Raw genomic sequence first — 23,315 nt, 5'->3', positions numbered from 1 at the left:
GTTGCTTCTAAAGTATAGATAGATGTCCATATAAGTATGGACATAAAGTGTAGATAGTTATGTATACAGTATACATAGATGTCCATGTAAGTATGGACATCCATCTATGGACATCTATCCATGGACATACTTATATGAACATCTATCTATACTTTATACACAACTGTCCAAAATATAGACCATACTTTGATGGGTTAATAGAGAAGATTTTTGGATATTTCTGGAAGAATAGGTTCTGGGTATACATTGAAGTGACCCAACTATATTGTTTGTAGTAACTAGTGGGTATTTCTTACTACCTGAATTCAGTTGGTAAAATTGTTGAAGATAAATATCCTGGATGGAGTTAAAACGTAGTAATTCTTACTTAGTTTTATTAGAAAATAATTGGACCATGTTTTGGTTCATTAGTCCTGTGTCCCCTTTCTTATTCGATATCCCTTGAGTGTTATTGAAATTCTGGGAAATACAAGAAAAGGAGCTAATTATTGGGGGCCAAGACTCTAAGACATGTAGAGGTTGCAGCACAAAATAAATAAATAAAAAAAAGATGTCCTGAGGTTTCTGAGGTTGGAGATCAAGTTTAATAGTGGAAAAGGTTGACTGCCATTATAGTTGTTTGAGAAGGGTGAATTTGTATGCAAGAAAGCAGGAGATATATTTTTACTAAATTAGGAAGTATTTCTCTGGGCTAAAGCTGATTTGAGGTAGAAAGGAAGATGAGGAGGAATGTAAGACAAAAGGAATTATCTTGGAAAAACTAGAGAAAAATAGGTTATATCTAGATCCAATTTCTAAAGGTAATTATAGCATAGAATCATATACTTGGATTTTTTTAGCGTCAGTTAGAAGACTGGGGTGGTAGTCAGGGTTGTTCAGAGAAACAGAACCAATAGAGGGTGAGTGTGTATATAATCTGTGTCTCAATATACATGCATGTGCACACACACACAGATTTTCTTTTTTTTTTTTTGAGGCAGAGTTTTGCTCTTGTTGCCCAGGCTGGAGTGCAAAGGCACGATCTTGGCTTACTGCCACCTCTGCCTCCTGGGTTCAAGCGATTCTCCTGCCTCAGCCTCCCGAGTAGCTGGGATTACAGGCATGTGCCACCTTGACCAGCTAATTTTTTTGTATTTCAGTAGAGACCAGGTTTCTCCATGTTGGTAAGGCTGGTCTCGAGCTCCTGACCTCAGGTGGTCTGCCCGTCTCAGCCTCGCAAAGTGCTGGGATTACAGGTGTGAGCCACTGCACCCAGCCCGAGATTTTTTTTTTTTAAAGGAATTGGCTCATGTGATTGTGGAGGATGACAAGTCTAAACTCTGTAGAGTAGGCCAGCAGGCTAGAGACTCAAAGAAGAGCAGCTAGAGTTGGAAGGCCATCTGCTGACATAATTTGCTCTTTCTTAGGGGGAGGTCAGCCTTTTTCTTAAGGTCTTCAACTGATTGGATGAGACCCATCTACATTATGGAGAGTAGTTTGCTTTATTCAAAGTCTACTGATTTAAATGTTAATATCATCTAGAGAATACCTTCCCAGCAACATCCAGATGGTTTTTTACCAAGTGTCTGGTCACTGTGGCATAGCCAAGTTGACCCATAACTAATATTAAACATCACAACTGGCATAACTCTTTTGGTTAGGACTTTTTATTACTTAATCTGATATAAAAACAAAGTGAATTGGACAGTTTTGACTCATTAACTCAATTCATTCAGTCATTTCAAGTAAATGCCTTGTTATCAGTATAGCATTTACATATTTAAATTGTTTTGGTAATTGCAGCTTTAGCATCTGGGAAAAGTTGAGCACAATTAACATTAATCTGCTCAAAAGAAAATGGTTATGTACAATTATTATGTGTTGATTATAAATAAAAAGTAAAATGATTACAAATTCCAAATAAATGAATTGAAAATAGTGAAGCCATTTTTTTGGTTATCATAGCCAGAGGAGTTATCTTCTGCTTTTAGAACATATGAGCAGAAAGGTTTCAGTTTTGCATTCTTAAATTCAAATTACAACCTTGGAAAAGAAGCTCTTTAATTTTTCCCCATTTTAGTTGGCATACCTGTAAAATAAGAATTTAGATGAGACCTTTAAGACCTCTTCCAGCGCTAACATTCTGTGATTTTGAAGTTGTTTTACCCTTAGAACATTTATCACATTCTCCTTTGAGTGTAGTTATTTGTGCTTTTTACTTTTCTCCTTTAATAGGTACTTCTCTAAGGTCAAAATGGTAAATTATCTTCATATTAATCTCAATTCCTTACCCAGAGAAAGCATCCAGATGTTTGTTTAGAATATAGTCTGTTAATGTAGTTCACTATATATAGTTAAATGTTGTTCTTCAAAACCTTATTAAATACACGAAAATTTAGTATAGCAATTCTTTGTCTTGGCCATCAGTATCAATTTGGGACTTTGCTTTTCATTAAAACTAAACTTGTCTTTGTAGACTTCTCATTTAAACTCATTCTGCTTAATTCTACTCAGTTGAATAGATTAATTTTGGGCCTTGCCATGGGTTATTAATAGTATCACCCAGGGCAAATTACTTAGACTCTCTCATCCTCAATTCCCTAAATAGTAAGACTGGAAATAATAATGGAGTATTTGCCAAGTTACCATCATATTTAAATGAAATAACTTGGACCAACATCAAGCACAGTGCTTGATACAGAGTAGACACTCATTAAAATGTTGGTTTTTTTTACCTCTTCAGAGTTGAGACTTTTGCATCTTCCTGGCAGCAGGGCACCTAGTATTAAATATTTAGTAAATGTTTGTTAAACTGAAGGGGCAAATGACTTAAATAACTTAATATGATAAATTATTACTATATAAGTAATATTCAGTATTGTTATTAAGAATAGGCTTTAAGACATAAAGTAACTTTCTCTGTTGTCTCTATTTAATTTTTTTTGTGTAATAAAAGCATTTTCATCTTTAGTATTTTTGTTATTGTTGTTTCAGTGATGCAGCTTGGTTTAATGAATCTTGGTTAAGCCGAATTAAAGAGGATGTTGGGGACAACTGGAGAATAAAGGTATGCAGAACAAATGGGAGAAGCACTTGATCCAAACGGTAGTCCTAAAATTAGCACTAAGCTAACCAAATCTTTTTTTCAAATTAACTTGTAGTACTTTTTATTGTGTACAGTTTGAGTTTTAACACATGTGTTCTCTCGTGTAACTACCATCATAATTAAATAGAAAATAGTCCTATTAACCCAAAATATGCACTTTAGGCCCATTCTTTATTAATCCCTACCCCCAGCCTTGCCCTAGGTAGCTACAGATCTCTTTTATGTCACTTTGGAGTTCATTTCTGGAATTCTGTATAAATTGAATCATATAATGTTTACCTTTTTGTCTAACTTCATTCACTCAGTAATACTATTTTTGTGTCTCATTCATGTTGCCTGCATTAGTAGTTATTTCTCTTTTTTGCTAAGTAGTATTTAATTAAACTGATATTTTATGGTTTGTTTAGCTATTCACTTGTTGATGGATGTTTGAATTTTTATCATTTTTTAGTATTGTGAATACAACAGCTGCAAACCTTCATATATGAATCTTCAGATAGATACATATTTAATTTCTCTTGGGTGAATTTCTGGGTGGAATTGCTAAGTTGTGTAAGTATGTGCTTAACCTTATAGGAAACTGCCAAACTGATTTTCTATTTTTAAGTCAGTTTAAGTAGGACATTTGTTTCATATAGGATATATGATTTGTTGATACACAGTTCTTAACTGAATTACTGTGCTAATAATATGCTAATAACTGATCTTTAATGATGTTTCCTTTTCTTTTCTTGCTATTGGTTATTTGTGTCTTTTGAATGTATTTTCCTTGATAAGTCTGGGTAGATGTTTTTCAGTTTTACTTATTTATTTTTTAAGGGATTAGCTTATGTTTTCTATTCCATTGATTTTTCTCTCTGATTTTTATTATTTCCTTTCTCTCACTTAATCTATTCTTCTTTTTCTTGCTTCTTAAGATGGAAACTTAAATAATCAACTTTAAATCCCTTTTTCCCCTAATATTAAGCAGCATCTTAGCCATATCTCACATATTTTGACAGACTGTTATTTTATTTTCATTCAATTCAAAATATCTGGTAATTTCCCTTGTGTTTTCTCCTTTGACCTATGAGTAAATTAGAAGTAGGTATTCAAATTCAAAATATTTGAGGATTTTCCAGTTGCTTTTCTTTTATTTATTGGTTTCTAATAGATCTGAGAACATGCTCTGTACTGAGAAGTTATTTTACATTTATTGAGTCTTATTTTATGACTGAACATATGGTCTGTCTTGGTGAATGTTCTATGTGTATATGAAAACAGCATGCATTCTACAGTTGTTATATAAATATAGAATTTGTCAAGTTTGTTGATAGTGGTATTTTTCACATCTTTATTGATATTTTCTCTTATTATCCTATATGTATGGTATAGTATAGACTCTGAAGAGGGCCCTTAAATCTCTAGTGATGATTTCGATTTTGTTGATTTCTCCTTGCATTTTTTTTGTTTTTTACTTCATGTATTTTGAATTTTTGTTATTAAGTTTATTACACACTATATTTCTTATGTGTTCTTGAATGAATTCACTTATTATTAAATGCTTTTCTTTATCCCTGGTAATATTCTTTTATTTGAAATCAAATTTGTCTAATACTAATGTAGCCACTACAGATTTTTTATGATTGTATTTTTCATTAGTGTTTCTTTTTCCATTCCTTTAATCTACCTATGTCTTTTTATTGAAAGTGTTTCACGTGGACACCTAATAGTTGGGTCTTATGATTTTATCCAGTTTGACAATCTCTATTTGATTCTTTATTGTAAAAAACTTATTTCTTATGTTCATGTTTTTGTTCAAATCCTTGAACATCTTTAAACTAGAAGTTTTAACATTGTCTCTCAATTCTTTTATCTTTCATTTCTGAGCCCATGTATATTGACTGAGTTTTCTCTTAATTTTGCTCCCCATTTTTCTGCTTTCTGTGTAGTAATTTTTTAATTTTACGCAAGATATTATGAATTTTATTACTGAGTGCTGATTTTTTTTTTCAGTTGGAGTCATTTTTAATATTTAAATACAAAAAGTGAGCACTGACTTCTGTTTTTTTAAACACACACACAGGTCTAACAACCAAACTGTGCAGGGGAAATGAACTCCTGATCTGTCTTCCACAGTCCCCATTCTGTGGCTGAAGCTGCAGCCAGCCTCCTCTCATACAGAGGGATTCATAGTGGCCACTTTACACTATAGGTGTAATGCATTTTGTCTTTCACATTGCGTGCATGTCCCTCCCCAACAGTTCCATTCTTTTTTAAAAAAAAATTAAAAAATAAAAAAGGCAATCGTTAATGGTCAGGGGCACATCCCTCCCACTGTCATCAGTTCCTACGCACAAGGGGAAAGTGACATCTTCTAGTTAGGAGCAATTTGGTGAAAGGAGTGGGGTGGCCGTCTGCATGGCTGCACTCTGGTATCAGAGTGAAGATAGAAGTAAGGATAGTGTGGAGGGCACAGTTGCAAGTTGAGTCTTTCCATGAGACAGTGTGGGGAGAATTCTCCCCACCAGGTTTAGATAGATCAATGTGCCAAAGTTAAAAAAAAAATAAATCCCAAATAATCAGCAGTTCAAACACTTGAATTTCAAACTTATCCCACTGAGACAGCTCAAACAGCAGTAACAATCTAGATCTTTCCAGGAAGTGAGGGTAGAGCCCCTGGCATTCCTCCAGAGAGCCCGTGTTAGGCCCTAGAAGTATCTACTGCTGCTGCAGTTGCTGCTGTTGCTCCATTTGCAACTTCTCAGTCTCAAAGACAATGGGAAGAACCAGGATCATAAAGGAAGTGGTCCCAATCCACAAGGCTGCCCTGGAAAATCTGTACCTTTTTTGAGCCACAAAGAGGGAAAGATCAAAAGTGGCTCCGGCCGCGGACCAGGCCTTCTCCGGAAACATCTCCGTCAGGCCCCATAGTCTCTCCGACAGGGTCTCATCTAGCTCCTCATGGTCATCTTCCTCCAGCTCCTCCTCAGGCTGCTCCACGTCACCTTTTGGGAGCAATTCGTCCGGGGACTGGGGTTCCCCGGCACCGGCAGCAGCAACGGCGGCAGCCATGACTGAGTGCTGATTTTTTTAAGTTTTGTTTTGTTTTGTTTTTCCAAGACAGAGTTTAGCTCTTATGCCCAGGCTGGAGTGAAGTGGTGCAATCTTGGCTCACTGCAACTTCCGCCCCCCGGGTTCAAGTGATTCTCCTGCCTCAGCCTCCCAAGTAGCTGGGATTACAGGTGCCCGTCACCACACCTGGCTAATTTTTGTATTTTTAGTAGAGACAGCGTTTTGCCATGTTGGCCAGGCTGGTCTTGAACTCCTGACCTCAGGCGATCCACCCACCTGGCCTCCCAATTAAGTATATTCTTTTGAGGAGTGTTGAATTTTGTTCTTGCAAGCAGCTACGGTACTTGGAATCAGTTTGATCTTTGAAAGGCCTATTTTTGGCTGTGGTGGGGGGCAGAGCTAAAGTTATTCTTTCCTTTAGGACTAAGTTAGACCCATTACTAAACTGTGACCTTTTTGGGGTCTTTAGTGAATGCTTTGTGCATGTAGCGTGGTGTCTTCATTCTGGCTAGTGAGAATTTCAAAAATCTTTTGGCCTATGCAATCTTTGGGAATGGTTCAGTTTATCGTTCCCTGAATTGTTATTTCTTTGGAAAGAACATTGAGTTTCACCCATCCGCATGCAAACTGGTATTTAGCCAAAGAGTCAAAGGAACCATTTTACACAAATCTCCAGAGCTCGCTTTTTCCATAGCTCCCATCTTTTCATCTGTCTGCCCTGCAAATTCAAACTGCCCAGGCCTTCCTGAACTTCTGATGTCTGTCTCTTCAGTCAGTGAGAACAGCAGGCTTGGTTTGGTTTCCACTTCCCTACGCTGTAGTCTGAAAATTGCCTCAAGACAGAAAGCTTGTACTAGTGTAGGGCTCATTTTCTGTTTGTTTTCGTTCTTTCAGAAAGCAGAGTTCTGTACTACTTGTTGTCTAAAGCTTGAAAACAATTGTTTAATGTATTTTGTCTTGTTTTCTAGTTATTAGTGACAGGAGAGAAAATCAAAATCCAGTTAACTTGCTCATGACTGGAGGTGGACATGCCCGTATATAAATTTTTAAAATTGTCCCTTGGGTTCATTGTGGCGCACTTTAAATAAAATCACCTTACTTAACTAAACACTGATTAAATCTCTGATGGTTAAAAAGCATCGTGTGTTTGTATTTACAGAACTCTATTATAATGTTTTTGTTGTCCTTTTTAATTAGGGGAGAATTTTTATTGTCTTTCATGCTGGCATAACTTTTCTTTCATTATTAATCTGAAATAAGAATCTCTTATTTTTTTCACATTAGGCCAGTAATTTAAAGAAGGTTCTTCAAGGAATTATGAGTTATTATCATGAGGTATGAAAAACATCTGACTTTGTTTAAATGCAAAATGCTATGTGAAAATTACTTTAAGACTGAAAAATCACTTGTTTTGTTTGCTTATAATATTTTACTGGAATGTAAGTCATAATTGGAACATGTTTTATTGCCATTTTTATGGAATATTCATTTGTGAAAATGAACAAGCTTAAGCTTAGATATATTGATTTGTAAGATAACATTGCTTAGGTATTGATACTCTCCACATTGATTATTTTCGAGTAGAATTACCTTCATCTTTAATATAATTTGATTTTGTGCAATACTATAAAGTAGACTTTAATTGAAGTAATTTTCTATTTAAAGCATTATTTTGACATTTCTTCCTAGTGTAAACAATAGCAAAGACATAACTGAGATTATGCTCATACAAGTAAGTTGGAAAAAATGCAAAATGAAAGTAGTATTATAAAGTCACTTTAGATAGTACATTAGTAAAACAGTTTGTTTTTTTCTTATTCAGCATCATAACAAGTTCTCTAGTAGGGTTTTTGATATGAGAGTTTATTGCTTAATGATGGGCAGCTTTTGAATGACTTTTCCATTGAAGAATTTTTGTTTCTATTTTTTAAAGTTGTCACACAATTAAACTTGTAATTTCTCCCAAAAATGTTTAATACTCTCTAAAAACTTTCAATTTATTAAATACCTAAAACTAATTTTGAAGCTTTTTTAATGCCAAGAACCATTTTAATCAGGTAAAAAATAAGAAAAAGAAAGATAAGACCAGGAAAAAAAATTAATCCATTAGATTTGTTGTTCATTTGTAAAAGTGCAGTGGTTTACATTGTGTTTCTCTGTTAATTGATTATATATGAAAATATTATTAATATTCTTTGGCTTAACATAAGCTTGTTATTTAATGGACACGAATAAGTTTTGTCATAATAGACTAGGCCAAGTGCTTCTTAAATTAAATTCTTCTCTCTGATAGTGGAATCAAAGGATATTTGATGTGAAACCAAAAGGGAGTATAGTGCTTTCGGTTGGTTACTCAGAATTTTGGAATGTTGCCTGAACATTGCTACCTGGTTTTAATCAATAATTATTGATTTGTCATTTGTTAGTTTATCTTAGTTTTTTCATGAATCTATAATTTTTCATTGTAACAATATTAAATGTAGCAAATTATATGCGGCCGGCATAAATGAGTGATCTAATTTATTTTAATATTGTAGTTTTTGGGGCAGCAGATTTCAGAAGCACTTGTCCCTGATTTAAACCAAATAACTGAATGTTCAGATCCAGTGGAGCTTGGGAGGTTGCTCCAGCTTATTTTAGGTTGTGCGATCAACTGTGAAAAGAAGCAAGGTAAGTGAATTTCAATTATTTGAGGATTTCTACTTTCTAGAAACAATCTACATTACTATACAAGCTAGCATTAAAGTGTACTATTAAAACTTGGCAGAAAGCACCCTGAATGTAAACCAGAAGATCTGAATTCTAGCCCAACTCTGTCATTGAAAAGTGGCATACCCTGAGTGTCCTGTTTGTACCTGGATTCTGATATTCATATTCAGTGGCTAAATTAAATGTATTTTAGTTTAGTTCGTTTAATATATATCCAGTAAATAAAATTTAGTAGATATTCAATAAAAATTGTACTTATTCATTTGCTACGTTATGTCTATTTTACATGTTAGAACTTTATGTGGATTCAGTTTTCATAAATAAATATTCAGCTACTAATTTATAATTCAGGTTTCTTCAGATAATAGTCTGCTCTTTTCAGAAGCATATCTGTCCAATATATCCTCCAGATAAGTGGTCTAATGATATAAATGGAATTGATACATTATATTGGTATATCCAAACACAGTGATACATATTTTGCTGAGTACAAAAGGATCATATTTGGTTGCATGTAATGATGAATGATGAACTGAACAGGCCCAGACCTCCTTCCCTTGAGGGCTTGAATCTGTCTGGGTGGTGAGACCTTTGACGCTGCTGTTTGTTTTGCATGATTCATCCAAACTTGTTCTTAGTACACTACCTTTATGAAAGAATAATGTTGAGTGCTTAAGTTTGCAAAATGCAAAATACTTCAAGCCAGGGCCTTGGAAAACATTCGACATTGTCTAATGGAGAAAGGATAGAAGTTGGGATAAATTTACTAACAAACTCCGAAAGGAGAAAAATAAAACAAAATACATGAAATTAATTGTAGTTTATCACTTATGAGAGGACAGTGACTAGGTGTCAGATAATTTTTATATTAGTCCATCTCTACTATTTACTAGAAGTTTTTTTCTAGGACAATCCAGCACTTCTCTATAGGCTTTTATTTCTCGCTTATGAATAATGTTAAAGATCTGTATATTGGGTTTTTCATAAAAGCATGTACATTAGCTCATGGAAGGTTAAAACTTCTCTAAATATTTAATTGCAAATTGACAAGTAGTAATTGATTTATAAATCTAGTAATTTTTTGTTGTAATTGTGATTCTTTTTATTTTTTCATTGATTAATGCTTTGTTAATGTTTTAATTGCTGGTTATTTGTAACTTATTTTTGCTTAATTAATCTTACCAGGTTTTTAAGTTTTACTAGTCTTTTTCAAAGGGCCAACTTTTGGCTTTGATTCTATTTTGTTTTTACTACGTAATTTTGTTGTCCTCTTTTATCTCATTCGTTTTTCTTGTGAATTAATCAGCTGTTCCTATTCTAAGCTATAACTGACATTTTAAGTGGCACTTTTGCCTTAGAGTGATTATTTTGTTGTGTCCTACAAATTTTAATATTATATGTAATATTTCCATAATTTACTTCTAAGCACTGTTGAGCAATTTTGTCCCATTTTAAAAAGGAATTCGATTCCTAGATACATAACTTTTTAAAAGTTTTCACACTTTTGTACTTTGCCATGTTAATTGATTTTTGAAATGATTTCAAGGTACTGACTGCAACCATCTCAGTCTTGAAAGAATGAACTCATTTGGTTAACAATACTCAGTTTATCTTGGTGAGGAAGGAAGACATATTGGTAGATAAATAATGTATTTACATAAAGGATTATCTGTGGGTAAATGAATTCTTACAGTCTGTTAATTTGATGGCTGAGGTACTACATGTAAAGAGTAGATTTTTTTCAGATTTGATTTTTTTAAATCATAGAACATATTCAAAATATAATGACACTGGAAGAGTCAGTTCAACATGTGGTCATGACTGCTATTCAAGAGGTAAGTTATATCATGTTCTTATGAGTATAAAAATCCTAAACCAAATTATATAAAACTTTTCATACTTTATACTTTTCTTTTTATAAACTTGCTCTTTGTTGTAGGCTTACTTACCCTTAGCTAGCGGGTCTTCCTTTTCTACCCCCCAAAATATTTTAAAAGGCCTTTAAGCCCAATTTTAGTACCTTTACATTTTAAAAGCTGGTTAATAAATTAATATTGTCAAATCTCTTTAAATCAGTGGTCCTCAACCTTTCTGGCACCAGGGACCAGTTTTGTGGAAGACAAATTTTCCATACAACCGGGGTGGCGGGCGGGGGGAAGGTTTTTGGATAAAACTCTTCCACTTCAGATAATCAGGCGTTAGATTCACATAAGAAGTGTTCACAGTGGAGTTTTTGCTCCTATGAGAATCCAATGCTGCTGCTGATCTGACAGTGACAAGTCCAGGTAATAATGCTCTCTTGTCTGCTGCTCACCTCCTGTGCAGCCCAGTTTTTTTTTTTTTTTGAGATGGAGTTTCACTCTGCCGCTCTGTCGTCCAGGCTGGAGTGCAGTGGCGCGTGATCTCGGCTCACTGCAAGTTCCGCCTCTGGGGTTCACGCCATTCTCCTGCCTCAGCCTCCCAAGTAGCTGGGACTACAGGCGCCCATCACCACGCTGGGCTGATTTTTTGTATTTTTAGTAGAGACGGGGTTTCACCGTGTTAGCCAGGATGGTCTCTATCTCCTGACCTTGTGATCCACCTGCCCCAGCCTCCCAAAGTGCTGGGATTACAGGCGTGGTTACAGGCGTGAGCCGCCGTGCTCGGCCTGTGCAGCCGAGTTTTAACAGGCCACGGACTGGTACCAGTCTGTGGCCCGGGGATTGGGGACCCTTCCTTTAAAAAACTTCAACTAAGCAGGAAATGCAGGATAAACAATCTCTGACCTGACAGGAGTTTTTCTTTTTTCTTTTTTTTTTTTCTGTCAGTTATGACAATCTTTCCTGAATTTTTCATTTATATATACCATATGCATTTTCAAAATGTTAGATCTGTGAGCAAATATGGTGGTACTTAGGTTTTAGAGCCAGGTAAGCTGGATTAAAGCTAGTACGGTTATGTAAGTGGAGCCAGGAAGGATTCAGAATTAATGTGATACAGTGTTGATTCTTAATATTAGCCTAAAAGGCTGAGACGGAGTGCAGAGGAGACCTCAGGAAAAGCAGAGTTTGGAAGGGGCATGACTTAGAGGGAGACATCATACAAGACTTTGGTAGTCTGTACTCCCTGAGTTTGCATTGTTAGTTTGGATTCAGAGTGTCCCTGTATATAAGTAAATCTGCCTTTCATCTCAAAGAGTTATTTTACAGGATTTTTTTTTCATATAATCGTAACTTCTACTTTTAAAATGACTTCTCAAAAAGGCTGCATTTAAAAAGTATTAACTTACAATGTATATGAATCCCTTTTAAAATTATTTAATGTGTTCACTCTTCATCAGTAATATGTCTTTTAGAAATTGTATTGAAATTCTTCAGTACACAAGTATTTTGAATATATCTATGTATTTAAAGCACAGTTTACTTAGGTGTCCTCACTAATATGCTTGAATTTGTGTTATTAAGTTAAACCTCCAATAAAGTTTTTATCTGAATAGTGTTCTAAGAATCCTCAAATTAAGGCAAGGAAAAGCTAAATATAAATCATTTTACTATCCTTTCAAGAAAATATATTTTACTTCATAAACATCACGTTGTTATACTTAATTTTATTATTTTAATTTCTTAGTTGATGAGTAAAGAAATATTGAGCTTTCCTCTGAATGATGCTGTTGGAGAATTGGAGCAACAGGTGAGTAATTTAGTATGGAAGAAAAATGTTGAAAGCAATGTTAGGGTTTCTTTGCCAATTACTCTCATAAGGCTTACAAAAAGAGCATATACAAGAATATTTTCTTCCATGAAATTTAGTTGATTCTTCTGCAAGATCCCAATTGAATGGAAGTGGTGTTGGTCTCCAGAGGTTTTTGTGATCATGTTGAAAGGGTTAAGTGACATTGAACATTCTTTCTGACACTTGTAATGTAGTTTGGACCATGCTGTATGGTTACACAGTGAAACAGAGGACAATTAAAAACAAACCCTGCTAAGTTTTAATTTATCTAGTAATGTAATTTTTTTCATTGTTGCTCTCCTCTCACTTGATATTGAAGAAACAGCTCAAAGGCCCTGTATTCAAGGCTCCTTTCTTTCAGGACTGTTTTATAGGGGGAAAAGACACTCTTCTCCCATTTATAATCCAATATGGGTTATAGAATAAAGGGTAAGAGGAGAGGCAAATGCATTAAGTACTTTTTCTGTTATATTTTTAGACACATGTTCTTTTATGAGTGTCACCAGTCAACTCAAGAAGTATTTCAAAAGAAAATGTTTAAAGAAATAATTTATTTAAATGTAAACTTGCCGTGTTTTTTTCTAAACTTTTTTTCTGTAATAAAACTAAACAATGCCTTCTCTAATACTTGTAAAAGTAATTTGCAGGGATTTACATAAAATTTACTTCTGTGGGACCATAGCCTTCAATGTTAATGAGGTCATGTAAATATAATTCACACAAAGACAGCAAATTAAGACTCATTTATTATTATTATTATTATACTTCAAGTTCTGGGTTACACATGCAGAACATGAGGTTTTGTTACATAGGTATACATGTGTCATAGTGGTTTGCTGCACTCATCAACCCGTTACTTACATTAGGTATTTCTCCTAATATTATCCCTCCCCTAGCCCCTACCCCCAACAGGCCCTGGTGTGTGATGCTCCCCTCCTTGTGCCCATGTGTTCTTATTGTTGAACTTTCACTTATGAGTGAGAACACGTGATGTTTGGTTTTCTGATCTTGCGATAGTTTGCTGAGAATGATGGTTTCCAGCTTCATCCATGTCCCTGCAAAGGACATGAACTCATCCTTTTTTATGGCTGCATAGTATTCCATGGTGTGTATGTGCCACATTTTCTTAATCCAGTTTATCTTTGATGGACATTTGGGTTGGTTCCAAGTCTTTGCTATTGTGAATAGAGCTGCAATAAACATACATGTGCATGTATCTTTATCGTAGAATGATTTATAATCCTTTGGGTATATGCCCAGTAATGGGATTGCTGGGTCAAATGGTATTTCTAGTTCTAGGTCCTTGAGGAATTGCCACACTGTCTTCCAGAATTGTTGAACTAATTTACACTCCCAACAAAAGTGTAAAAGCATTCGTATTTTTCACAACCTCTCCAGCATCTGTTGTTTCCTGACTTGTTAATGATCGCCATTCTAACTGGTGTGAGATGGTATCTCATTGTGGTTTTGATTTGCATTTCTCTAATGACCTGTGATGATGAGCATTTTTTCATATGTCTGTTGGCTGCATAAATGTCATCTTTTGAGAAGTGTCTGTTCATATCCTTTGCACATTTTTTGATGGGGTTGTTTGCTTTTTTCTTGTAAACTTGTTTAAGTTCTTTGTAGATTCTGGATATTAGTCCTTTGTCAGATGGATAGATTGCAAAAATTTTCTTCCATTCTGTAGGTTGCCTGTTCACTCTGATGATAGTTTCTTTGGCTGTGCAGAAGCTCGTTAGTTTAATTACATCCTATTTGTCAATTTTGGCTTTTGTTGCCATTGCTTTTGGGTTTTAGGCATGAAGTCCTTGCCCATACCTATGTCCTGAATGGCATTGCCCAGGTTTTCTTCTAGGATTTTTATGGTTTTAGGTCTAACATCTAAGTCTTTAATCCATCTTGAATTAATTTTTGTATAAGGTGTAAGGGAGGGATCCAGTTTCAGCTTTCTATATACAGCTAGCCAGTTTTCCCAGCACCATTTATTAAACAGGGAATCCTTTCCCCATTTCTTGTTTTTGTCCGGTTTGTCAAAGATCAGATGGTTGTAGAACATCGTATTATTTTTGAGGCCTCTGTTCTGTTCCATTGGTCTATATATCTGTTTTGGTACCAGTACCACGTTGTTTTTGTTACTGTAGCCTTGTAGTAAAATTTGAAGTCAGGTAACGTGATGCCTCCTGCTTTGTTCTTCTTGCCCACAATTGTCTTGGCTATGTGGGCTCTTTTTGGTTCCATATGAAGTTTAAAGTAGTCGTTTCCAGTTCCGTGAAGAAAGTCAGTGGTAGCTTGATGCGGATAGCATTGAATCTATAAATTACTTTGGGCAGTAAGGCCATTTTCATGGTATTGATTCTTCCTATCCATGAGCATGGAATGTTTTTCCATTTGTTTGTGTCCTCTCTTATTTCTTTGAGCAGTAGTTTGTAGTTATCCTTGAAGAGGTTCTTCACATTCCTTGTAAGTTGTATTCCTAGTATTTTATTCTCTTAGTAGCAATTGTGAATGGGAGTTCACTCATGATTTGGCTCTCTGTTTGTCTGTTATTGGTGTATAGGAATGCTTGTGATTTTTGCACATTGATTTTGTATCCTGAGACTTTGCTGAAGTTGCTTATCAGCTTAAGGAGATTTTGGGCTGGTATGATGGGGTTTTCTAAATATACAATCATGCAAACAGGGACAATTTGACTTCCTCTCTTCCTATTTGAATACCCTTTATTACTTTCTCTTGCCTGATTGCCCTGGCCAGAACTTCCAATACTATGATGAATAGGAGTGGTGAGAGAGGGTATCTTTGTCTTGTGCTGGTTTTCAAAGGGAATGCTTCCAGGTTTTGCTCATTCAGTATGATATTGGCTGTGGGTTTGTCATAAATAGCTCTTAATGTTTAGATATGTTCCACTGATACCTAGTTTTTTGAGAGTTTTTAGCATGAAAGGCTGTTGAATTTTGTTAAAGGACTTTTCTGCATCTATTGAGATAATCATGTGGTTTTTGTCATTGGTTCTGTTTATGTGATGGATTATGTTTATTGATTTGTGTGTGTTGAACCAGCCTTGCATCCCAGGGATGAAGCCGACTTGGTCGTGGTGGATGAGCTTTTTGATGTGCTGCTGGATTCGGTTTGCCAGTATTTTGTTGAGGATTTTCACATCAATGTTCATCAGGGACATTGGCCTAAAATTCTCTTTTTTTGTTGTAAGACTCATTTGTTAATAGGTAAATTTAAAAAATAATTTCCCATATCAGTGTATATGTGTGTTGTGAGAAGAGTATATGTTTTCTATTTTTCTATATTTGTGTCAAAACACGATTTACTAAGATTTAGGACATTTTGTATTTCAGCTTAAAAAAGCCTTGGAAGAACTTCAGGAAGCACTAGCAGAAAAAGAAGAGCTGAGGCAAAGATGTGAAGAATTGGATATGCAGGTACGGGAAGAAACCCTGAGCTGAGAAAAACTTCCTCTTTAAGTTTACAGAAGTTTTTTATTGTAATTAATTAGTTGGCACTATGTTTTATAGATTAGGTTTCACTTCATGGAGGGAACATTAAAACGATTTCTTATAGGCTTGAATATTCAAGCATGAATTTCATAAATACTTTGATAGTTGAAATTTGCTGGCTTAACTTTCTTTGAGAAAATCACTCTACTAATTGTAGAATTTCAACTATTTAGATAAGGACTCTGTTTTCATTTTTGTAAAATGGGAAAATTAAAGTTTCTACTTCATATTGTATATGTGAATATTAAATAGAGGTAATTTATTAAAGTATTAAGTGGTGCCTGACACTTCCCCTACCAATACATTCAAGTACATGTTCATATATATGTATGTAGTCTCTTACGGCAAGTTTTTGCTAACATGTATGTATATATGAACATGTGTGTTTATAATCTTATATGCACATGTATGTTAAAACGAACTTGGCATGAGCAAGAATAGTTAATGGTTAAGAGGTCAGATTGTCAAACCAGGCTACCTACATTCAGTACCTGGTCATATTACTAGCTGGTTATTTGCTCCAGGCACATTACTTAATTATTCTGTACTTCAGTTTTTTCTTTTGAGAAATGGAGTGATGATAGCATATATCTCCCAGAGTCGTCGTGAGCGTTAAATGAGTTCATATATGTAGCACTTAGAGCCTGGCACAGAAGTGCTATGTATATTGTTTGCATATGATGTTACTGTTACATCAAAATACAAATGTGCATATTATGCAATAAGTCTAGAAAAAGGTGTATAGAAGGTTAAGTGTACCTTCATAATATGCTGTATGTAAATGGCATTTTTTTGTTTAAATAATGAGCTAAATTTGTAGTTGATTCTCTGAAAAGTGTAAGGGCAAGGAGCGAAGGTGTGGTAGTATTATCCTTGCTAAAGGAAGTAAATATCTAAAATGACAGGGCTGGATAATGCTTCTAACCCTCAAGCATTTGCAAATAAGGAAAAGGAAAAGACTTGGTTAGGGTGACTAGTCACTTAGTGCAGTGGGAGCACTGGAATTCAGGTCTTCTAAATTCATCTGTAGAAACCAGTCCTCTGTATTTGAATGAAGTAAGTGTCTCAAGTAGGGGAAATTTAATCTGTTCTCCTTCACACCTTTCCTAACTGCACATTGTAACATACACCTTCAAACACATGCAAAGTACCTGAAATGTGTTCATTTTAAATAGGATCATATTCACCCTGTAAAATACTTCATAGGAAGATTGAGCCATTCAGATATTACCATTCTCTCGTAGGATCTAAGTACAGTCTTCTGAGAAATTATTATTCAATAAAGAACACAAAATTCCACATTTAAAGATTTATGTGTTTGTAACAAATAATGAAGGGTATATGATCTGCTTTTAGGTGAAAAGTGCAGAAATCCCAAACAGAGAGAGACAGAGGCAGGTGCAGATGGAACTTATCACCGTGAGAGCTTGCTGAAGGAGATGCCTGACCAGCGCTCTGAGTCATGGTTCTAGGGTGGGAACAAGGAATGTGCCTGTCTGGCACCCTCCTTACTCATGTCTGTGCCAGAAATGCCTCTGGAGCTACACTGAAGCATATGGATAGGAGCAAGATTGGTTATTCACCAGGTGTTCAAAACTAAAATTTGCCCTTGGTCTTATTCTGTTTTAGGGGAGTCCTACCCAGTTTTGATGACTGAGGGTGTTGTTTTTCCTCTGTCAGTCATTTTTTGACAGCCCCTACACTCAAGCTAGAATGAGATATTTTCTTCTTTGTGCCCTACCCTTACCCTATAGTGTACTTCTGTCAAAGCACCTTCAACATCTTTTACATAATTGTTTATATTTCTACTGTAAGGGTCTTAAGGGCAGAAACTCTTTATTCTTTTTTGTATCTGAATCACTTCGAATTATTATGCATGGCAGGTAATAGTAGTCATTAAACAGTTTACATAATAGGCATGGGTGCATGCATTGAATTTAGGAACAGAAAGTCATTTCTTTATATTGTCTGCCCAGGAACAGTTTCCCAGACTTTGTATTTCTCATTTAGAAGACAGTAACTTGCCTATATACTATGTTCAGGGCAATCATTTGATGTTAATTTCCTATTCTTTGTGTCAACGTGTAGTCATATTTACATAACTGGATTGAATTACATGTTTTGAAAATATGGATAGCAAACTTGTTCAGTAATACATTGGAAATCAGAAAAGGTTAATCAATGGTTTTTCAAACTAATTCTTAATCATATGTAAAACTTCTGGCCTTATGAAAAGACACAGCCTTAGCTATGCATTTTTAAAGATGTTTTTAAATGGAAAAGAAGTAGAACCAGGAGAGAAAATCACGCATGTTTTAAAAATATGAGTAAAAAAAGTTGCTCCAGGTATTGATATTGATGTGGTTCTATACTAAGATGTTTTTATTCATTTTAAATCATAAGCTAACAGTTTAAATGTGCAAATGGAAACAGCTTAGCTTTTTGTTATTGATTCATTAACCAAATGTGCTTATTTCTTGAATATGTGATGTGTGACTGACAATTGTGTACTCTAAACCTATCATGATAACTTTGAACATACGTGTGTATATTTTGGCTTAGTAGGTGACATCATTCTATAAATTAGTTTATACCTAAAAGGGGAGACAAATTAATTTTTTGAAGTTTCATTTGTGCATCCAATTTTAGAGACTTGAAAACATTTTCTTCCCCAAACAAAGGCAGGCATAGCATTTTAAAGATATACTTACTCTATTTTCTCCATATGTGTATTGATTTGATTTCTTTTGTTTGACTTAAACGTCCTAGACTCTGAATTCTACATTCAGAAGGATCCTTAGAACTCATCTAATATGACAGACCAAGCTATTTAATGGCTTAGTCAGATCTAGAATCTGAACTCTAGACTCTAATAAGAGTTTTTATTTGTTTGTTTTTTCTACTGGTGCTTATGTGTGTGTATTTGTTTCTTAGGTGACTACACTTCAAGATGAAAAGAATTCTCTGGTTTCTGAAAATGAGATGATGAATGAAAAACTTGACCAGTTGGATGGCTCTTTTGATGATCCAAACACAGTGGTGGCAAAAAAGTATTTTCATGCACAGTTACAACTAGAACAATTACAGGAAGAAAACTTCAGGTAGCATTTTTAATGGAAATCATTTTATGGAGTTCTGTCTATTATATTAGTAGCAAAAAGTCACAGTATTAACAACTAATTACTAAGCTTTGTTAAGCATCTTTAGGATACTGATTAAGCTCCTGAAAATACCAAATGGTATAAGTGGTTCCTGCTCTCACAGGGCTAAGATTCAGTTAGGAAGTGGGAGATACACATAAAAACAAAACTATTTAAATACGTGTTAAGGACCAAATCAAGGCCACAGGAAAGCCAATAGGAGTTCAAGGGAGTGATTGCTGAAACCTAGGGAGAATTGGAAGTTTCCCAAATAGGATAGGTAACCCTGTAATAAATGGAAAAAATGTAAATCATAAGCCAAGTAGATGCTTTTCATTTTAACTTGTATATTCTTTAACAAAGTCATGTATTCTTACCTTTAATAAAGATTGATTATCTTTTGTGTGTTTACCACTGAGCCTTGAACTAGAAGACCTTGAGGACAGGCACTTTAATTGTACTATACATTTTTTTGTTACTTAATTTGGATATAACTTCAAACTCACAAAACAAGTTACAAGAATACTACAAGGAACTTCTTTACACCTTTTACTCAGGTTCAACATTTATTTTCCAGTTTTCTCCATTTGCTTTAGCAGTCTCTGTATATAGTCATATAATTTGCATATTTTTATCTGGACCGTTTGAGAGAAAGTTGGACACATGTCTCTTTACCCCTTTATATTTCAGTGCATACTTCCTAAGAATGAGAACATTCTCTTATAAGCCACGTTATTTTCACATTATTGTGAAAAATGATATAACCATTAAAATTGGGATCTTTTTCTGGACTCTCATTTCATTTCTGTTAGTAAATTTATGCCTATATGACACTATATTAATTACTGTGGTTTACAGTATGACTTTTGAGATCTGGTAGTGTAAGTATTCCAATTTTGTTCTTTCTTTTCAAAATTTGTTTTGGCTATTCTGAGTCTTTAGCATTTTCCCATAAAATTGAGAATCAGCTAGTCAGTTTCTATTAAAAACCTTTTCAGGATTATGATTTGGGTTGTATAATTGGTATCTTATAGAAAATTCCTATCTATGAATGTGGTCTCATTTATTTAAGTATTTATTTTCACTCGGCAGTGCTGCTTGGGTATAATTTTATACCCAAGTATTTTATGTTTTTGATGCTATTGTAAATGCAAATTCAGAATTATTGTGAAAATTTGCTGCTAATCTGTAGATAGATGTAAAATTATATATTGAAACTTTGATCTTACATCTTGAAACTTGTATCTTAAATATATTGAAACATTTATATCTTGCAGAGTTTCTAAATTCACTTATTGAGCTGGTAATTTGTTTGGATTTTAAAAAGTCCATTCCTGCTGCTTTAACAAAATACCTTAGACAGGGTAATTTGCGAACAATGGAAATCTACCACTCACAGTTCTGAAGACTGGGAACTCCAAAATCAAGGCACCAGCAGATTCAGTGTCTGTTTGAGGGATCCAAGATGGTTTCTTCTCGCTGAATCCTTAGGTTCCTTTAATCTCTTTCATAAGAGCACTAATCATATTAATGGGGACAGAGCCCTCATAACTTAATCACTTCCCCAAAAGCCCCACCTCTTAATACCACCACAGTGGGGATTAGGTTTTAACATGAATTTTAGAAGAACACAGACTATGGAATCTATAGTCATTTAATCTATTAATAGAACTTTACATCTTCCTTTCATTATTTCTGTCTTGTATTTATTTTGCTTGCCTTATTGCAAGAGCAGCCATCATTGCTTTTTTCTGGTCTTAGAAGGATCATATGCAATTAGGATCCATCAACTATGGTGTTAACTGTAGAGTTTTTCAATGTGCTTTTTGCCAGATTGAGGAAATTCCCCTTGTTTCCACTTTGCTAAAAGGTTTTTGTTTTTTGTTTTTGTTTTTTCAATCATGATTGGGTGTTGATTTTTGTCTGATGATTTTTCTGCATCTTGAAAAGATGGTGTAGTTTTTCTTTTTCATTCTTTTAATATATTGATTGATTTTTGAATGTTAAAAACCTACATTCTGGAGATAAACCACTTTGTTCGTATTTTATTCTATATATGACTAGATTCAGTTAATAATTTAAAATAATTTTTATAACTGTCTTTATAATAGATACTGGTCTGACTTTTGTCTCTTGTAATGTCTTGTTCAGGATTTGTTATCAGACTTCTACGTCTTATAGAATAACTGAGGCATATTCTCTCTTCTTCTATTTTATGAGTTTATGTAAAAATGTTATTTCTTTCTGAAATTTTGATACAGTTTATCAGTAACACAATTTGGACCTATGGTTTTCTTTGTGAGTGGATTTTTGCTGACAAATTTAATTTCTTTAATGGTCATAGGGCTTTTCAGATTTCCTATTTCATCTTGTGTCAGTTTGGTAAGTTGTATTTTTTAGTGTATGTGTTTATTTAAGTTGTTGAACTTATTGACATGAAGTTGTTCATAATATTCTCTTCTTATCCTTAAAATTCAGTGTATATGTTTATTTAAGTTATTGAATTTATCGACATGAAGTTGTTCATAATATTCTCTTTTTATCCTTATAATGACTGTGGCAGATATGATGATACATACTCTTTTACATTCCTGATATTGCTTGGGTTTTCATTTTTCTTGATCACTCTTGCTAGAGGTTCATCAGTTTTCTTAATATTTCAAACATCCTTTATTGGCTTCCTATATTATTGGTTTTAGATTTCTTTCTTTATACTTTCTTTGGATTTATGTTTCTCTTCTTTCTCTAGCCTCTTAAAGTTGAAACTTAGATCATTGATTTTAAGCCTTTCTTTCTTTCTAACATAAACCTTTAAAACTGAGAGGCACTGGTTTAGTGTTGTCCCCCAAATTTGATTGCTTGTCTTTTTGTTATTGTTTAGTTTGAAACATTTTCTAAATTCCAATGTGATTTTTTTTCTTGACTTGTGGGTTATTTAGGAATGTGTTGTTTAATTTACAAAGATTTAAAGCTTTTCTAGACTTCTTATTGCGACTGATTTCTAATTTAATTAACCTTTATTATTAGAGAATATGTTCCATGATATTTCAGTCTTTTGGCATTTATTGATACATGTTTTATTCATCATCAAATATTTTATTATGTTGAGTGTTATATATGCATTTGCATATATAGTCATGCAAGTTATATAATTATGTAATTATAACAAATCATAGAAGTTATAAATACTTACTTTTTTATTTGTTCAAGGCTTGAAGCTGCAAAAGATGATTACCGTGTTCACTGTGAAGAACTTGAAAAGCAGCTAATCGAATTCCAGCATAGGAATGATGAACTAACTAGTCTTGCGGAAGAAACAAGAGCCCTGAAAGATGAAATAGATGTTCTTAGGTATGACATGTCTTAAAAAGTATAATTATGCCATTTCTGAGCCATTTAGTCAATTCAAGTATTTCATATTTTAATCATGGATTCATAGGATTATTCCTGTATGTCAAGTATTGATCAGTTTTTAATCCAGGCTGATAGTTTTAACTTCTTTTATGTTTGTTGTTTGGGCTTGCAGTTCATGGATAATACTCAATTCTTCTGAAGACATTTTCACATTAGAACCCATAAATCCAAAATGAGACCTTTAATTAAAATTTTGTAAACGGAGTACTTATAGATATGTTTAACTTGACTTGCTTGTACCTATCATATTTTGTGAAATTTTTGTGTAAGGAAATGTATTCTCAATCCATATTTTGACATTTAATAAACTATAGATCAAATATAGGCAAGAATCCTAACTTTCTTTTAGAGAGGATTGTCATTTGGCAATATAAAGTTTATATTTACTTTTTTCTTATGAAATGTTACTCAGTGAACAGTCTGTCCACGTGATCTTTATTTTTTTTGTTAATTTTTCTTAATTATTTTTTGTAGTTCCTAATACTCATTTGAAACAAAATTTGTATAACCATTAATTTGGACCTGCTTGTGATAGTGAAGTGATTTGGTTTATTTGTTTGTTTATTTATATATTTAAGTCAGGTAAGCACAGCTCCAAAGGGAAGTGCTTTGCCTGACAAGTTTATAAATTTAGTCAGCTTCCTAAATACAGTAAGTCAAATACTTAGAAGGAAACTATGCTGAATGTTATAC

General features: G+C 34.1%; 2 protein-coding genes across 4 annotated transcripts in view; one reads left to right on the top strand and one right to left on the bottom strand.

Moving 5' to 3' along the window:
* Positions 1 to 23,315, top strand: part of LOC105495153 (hook microtubule tethering protein 1) — a 65,882-nt gene that overhangs the window by 11,342 nt on the left and 31,225 nt on the right. For all 3 annotated transcript variants that reach the window (XM_071092320.1, XM_011764413.3, XM_011764414.3), the window contains 8 exons: positions 2,974 to 3,046; positions 7,424 to 7,474; positions 8,677 to 8,809; positions 10,616 to 10,683; positions 12,455 to 12,517; positions 15,910 to 15,993; positions 19,003 to 19,169; positions 22,419 to 22,559. In XM_071092320.1, coding sequence (XP_070948421.1) covers positions 2,974 to 3,046; positions 7,424 to 7,474; positions 8,677 to 8,809; positions 10,616 to 10,683; positions 12,455 to 12,517; positions 15,910 to 15,993; positions 19,003 to 19,169; positions 22,419 to 22,559 — 780 coding nt within the window. The remainder of the gene's footprint in view (positions 1 to 2,973; positions 3,047 to 7,423; positions 7,475 to 8,676; positions 8,810 to 10,615; positions 10,684 to 12,454; positions 12,518 to 15,909; positions 15,994 to 19,002; positions 19,170 to 22,418; positions 22,560 to 23,315) is intronic.
* Positions 3,041 to 8,681, bottom strand: LOC139362037 (mitochondrial import receptor subunit TOM22 homolog). Its single transcript, XM_071092338.1, has one exon. It carries the CDS (start codon positions 6,137 to 6,139, stop codon positions 5,786 to 5,788), a length of 354 nt encoding a protein of 117 aa, XP_070948439.1. The 5' UTR covers positions 6,140 to 8,681; the 3' UTR covers positions 3,041 to 5,785.

Source organism: Macaca nemestrina, chromosome 1, assembly GCF_043159975.1.
Source record: "Macaca nemestrina isolate mMacNem1 chromosome 1, mMacNem.hap1, whole genome shotgun sequence".
In the NCBI taxonomy this organism is placed as follows: Eukaryota; Metazoa; Chordata; class Mammalia; order Primates; family Cercopithecidae; genus Macaca; species Macaca nemestrina.
Note: the sequence above shows the minus strand (reverse complement) of the source record. Positions and strands in the feature narration are given on the sequence as shown.

Coding starts and splice junctions, on each gene's coding strand:
- LOC139362037 (XM_071092338.1), bottom strand. CDS start 6,139: ATGGCTGCCGCCGTTGCTGCTGCCGGTGCCGGGGAACCCCAGTCCCCG.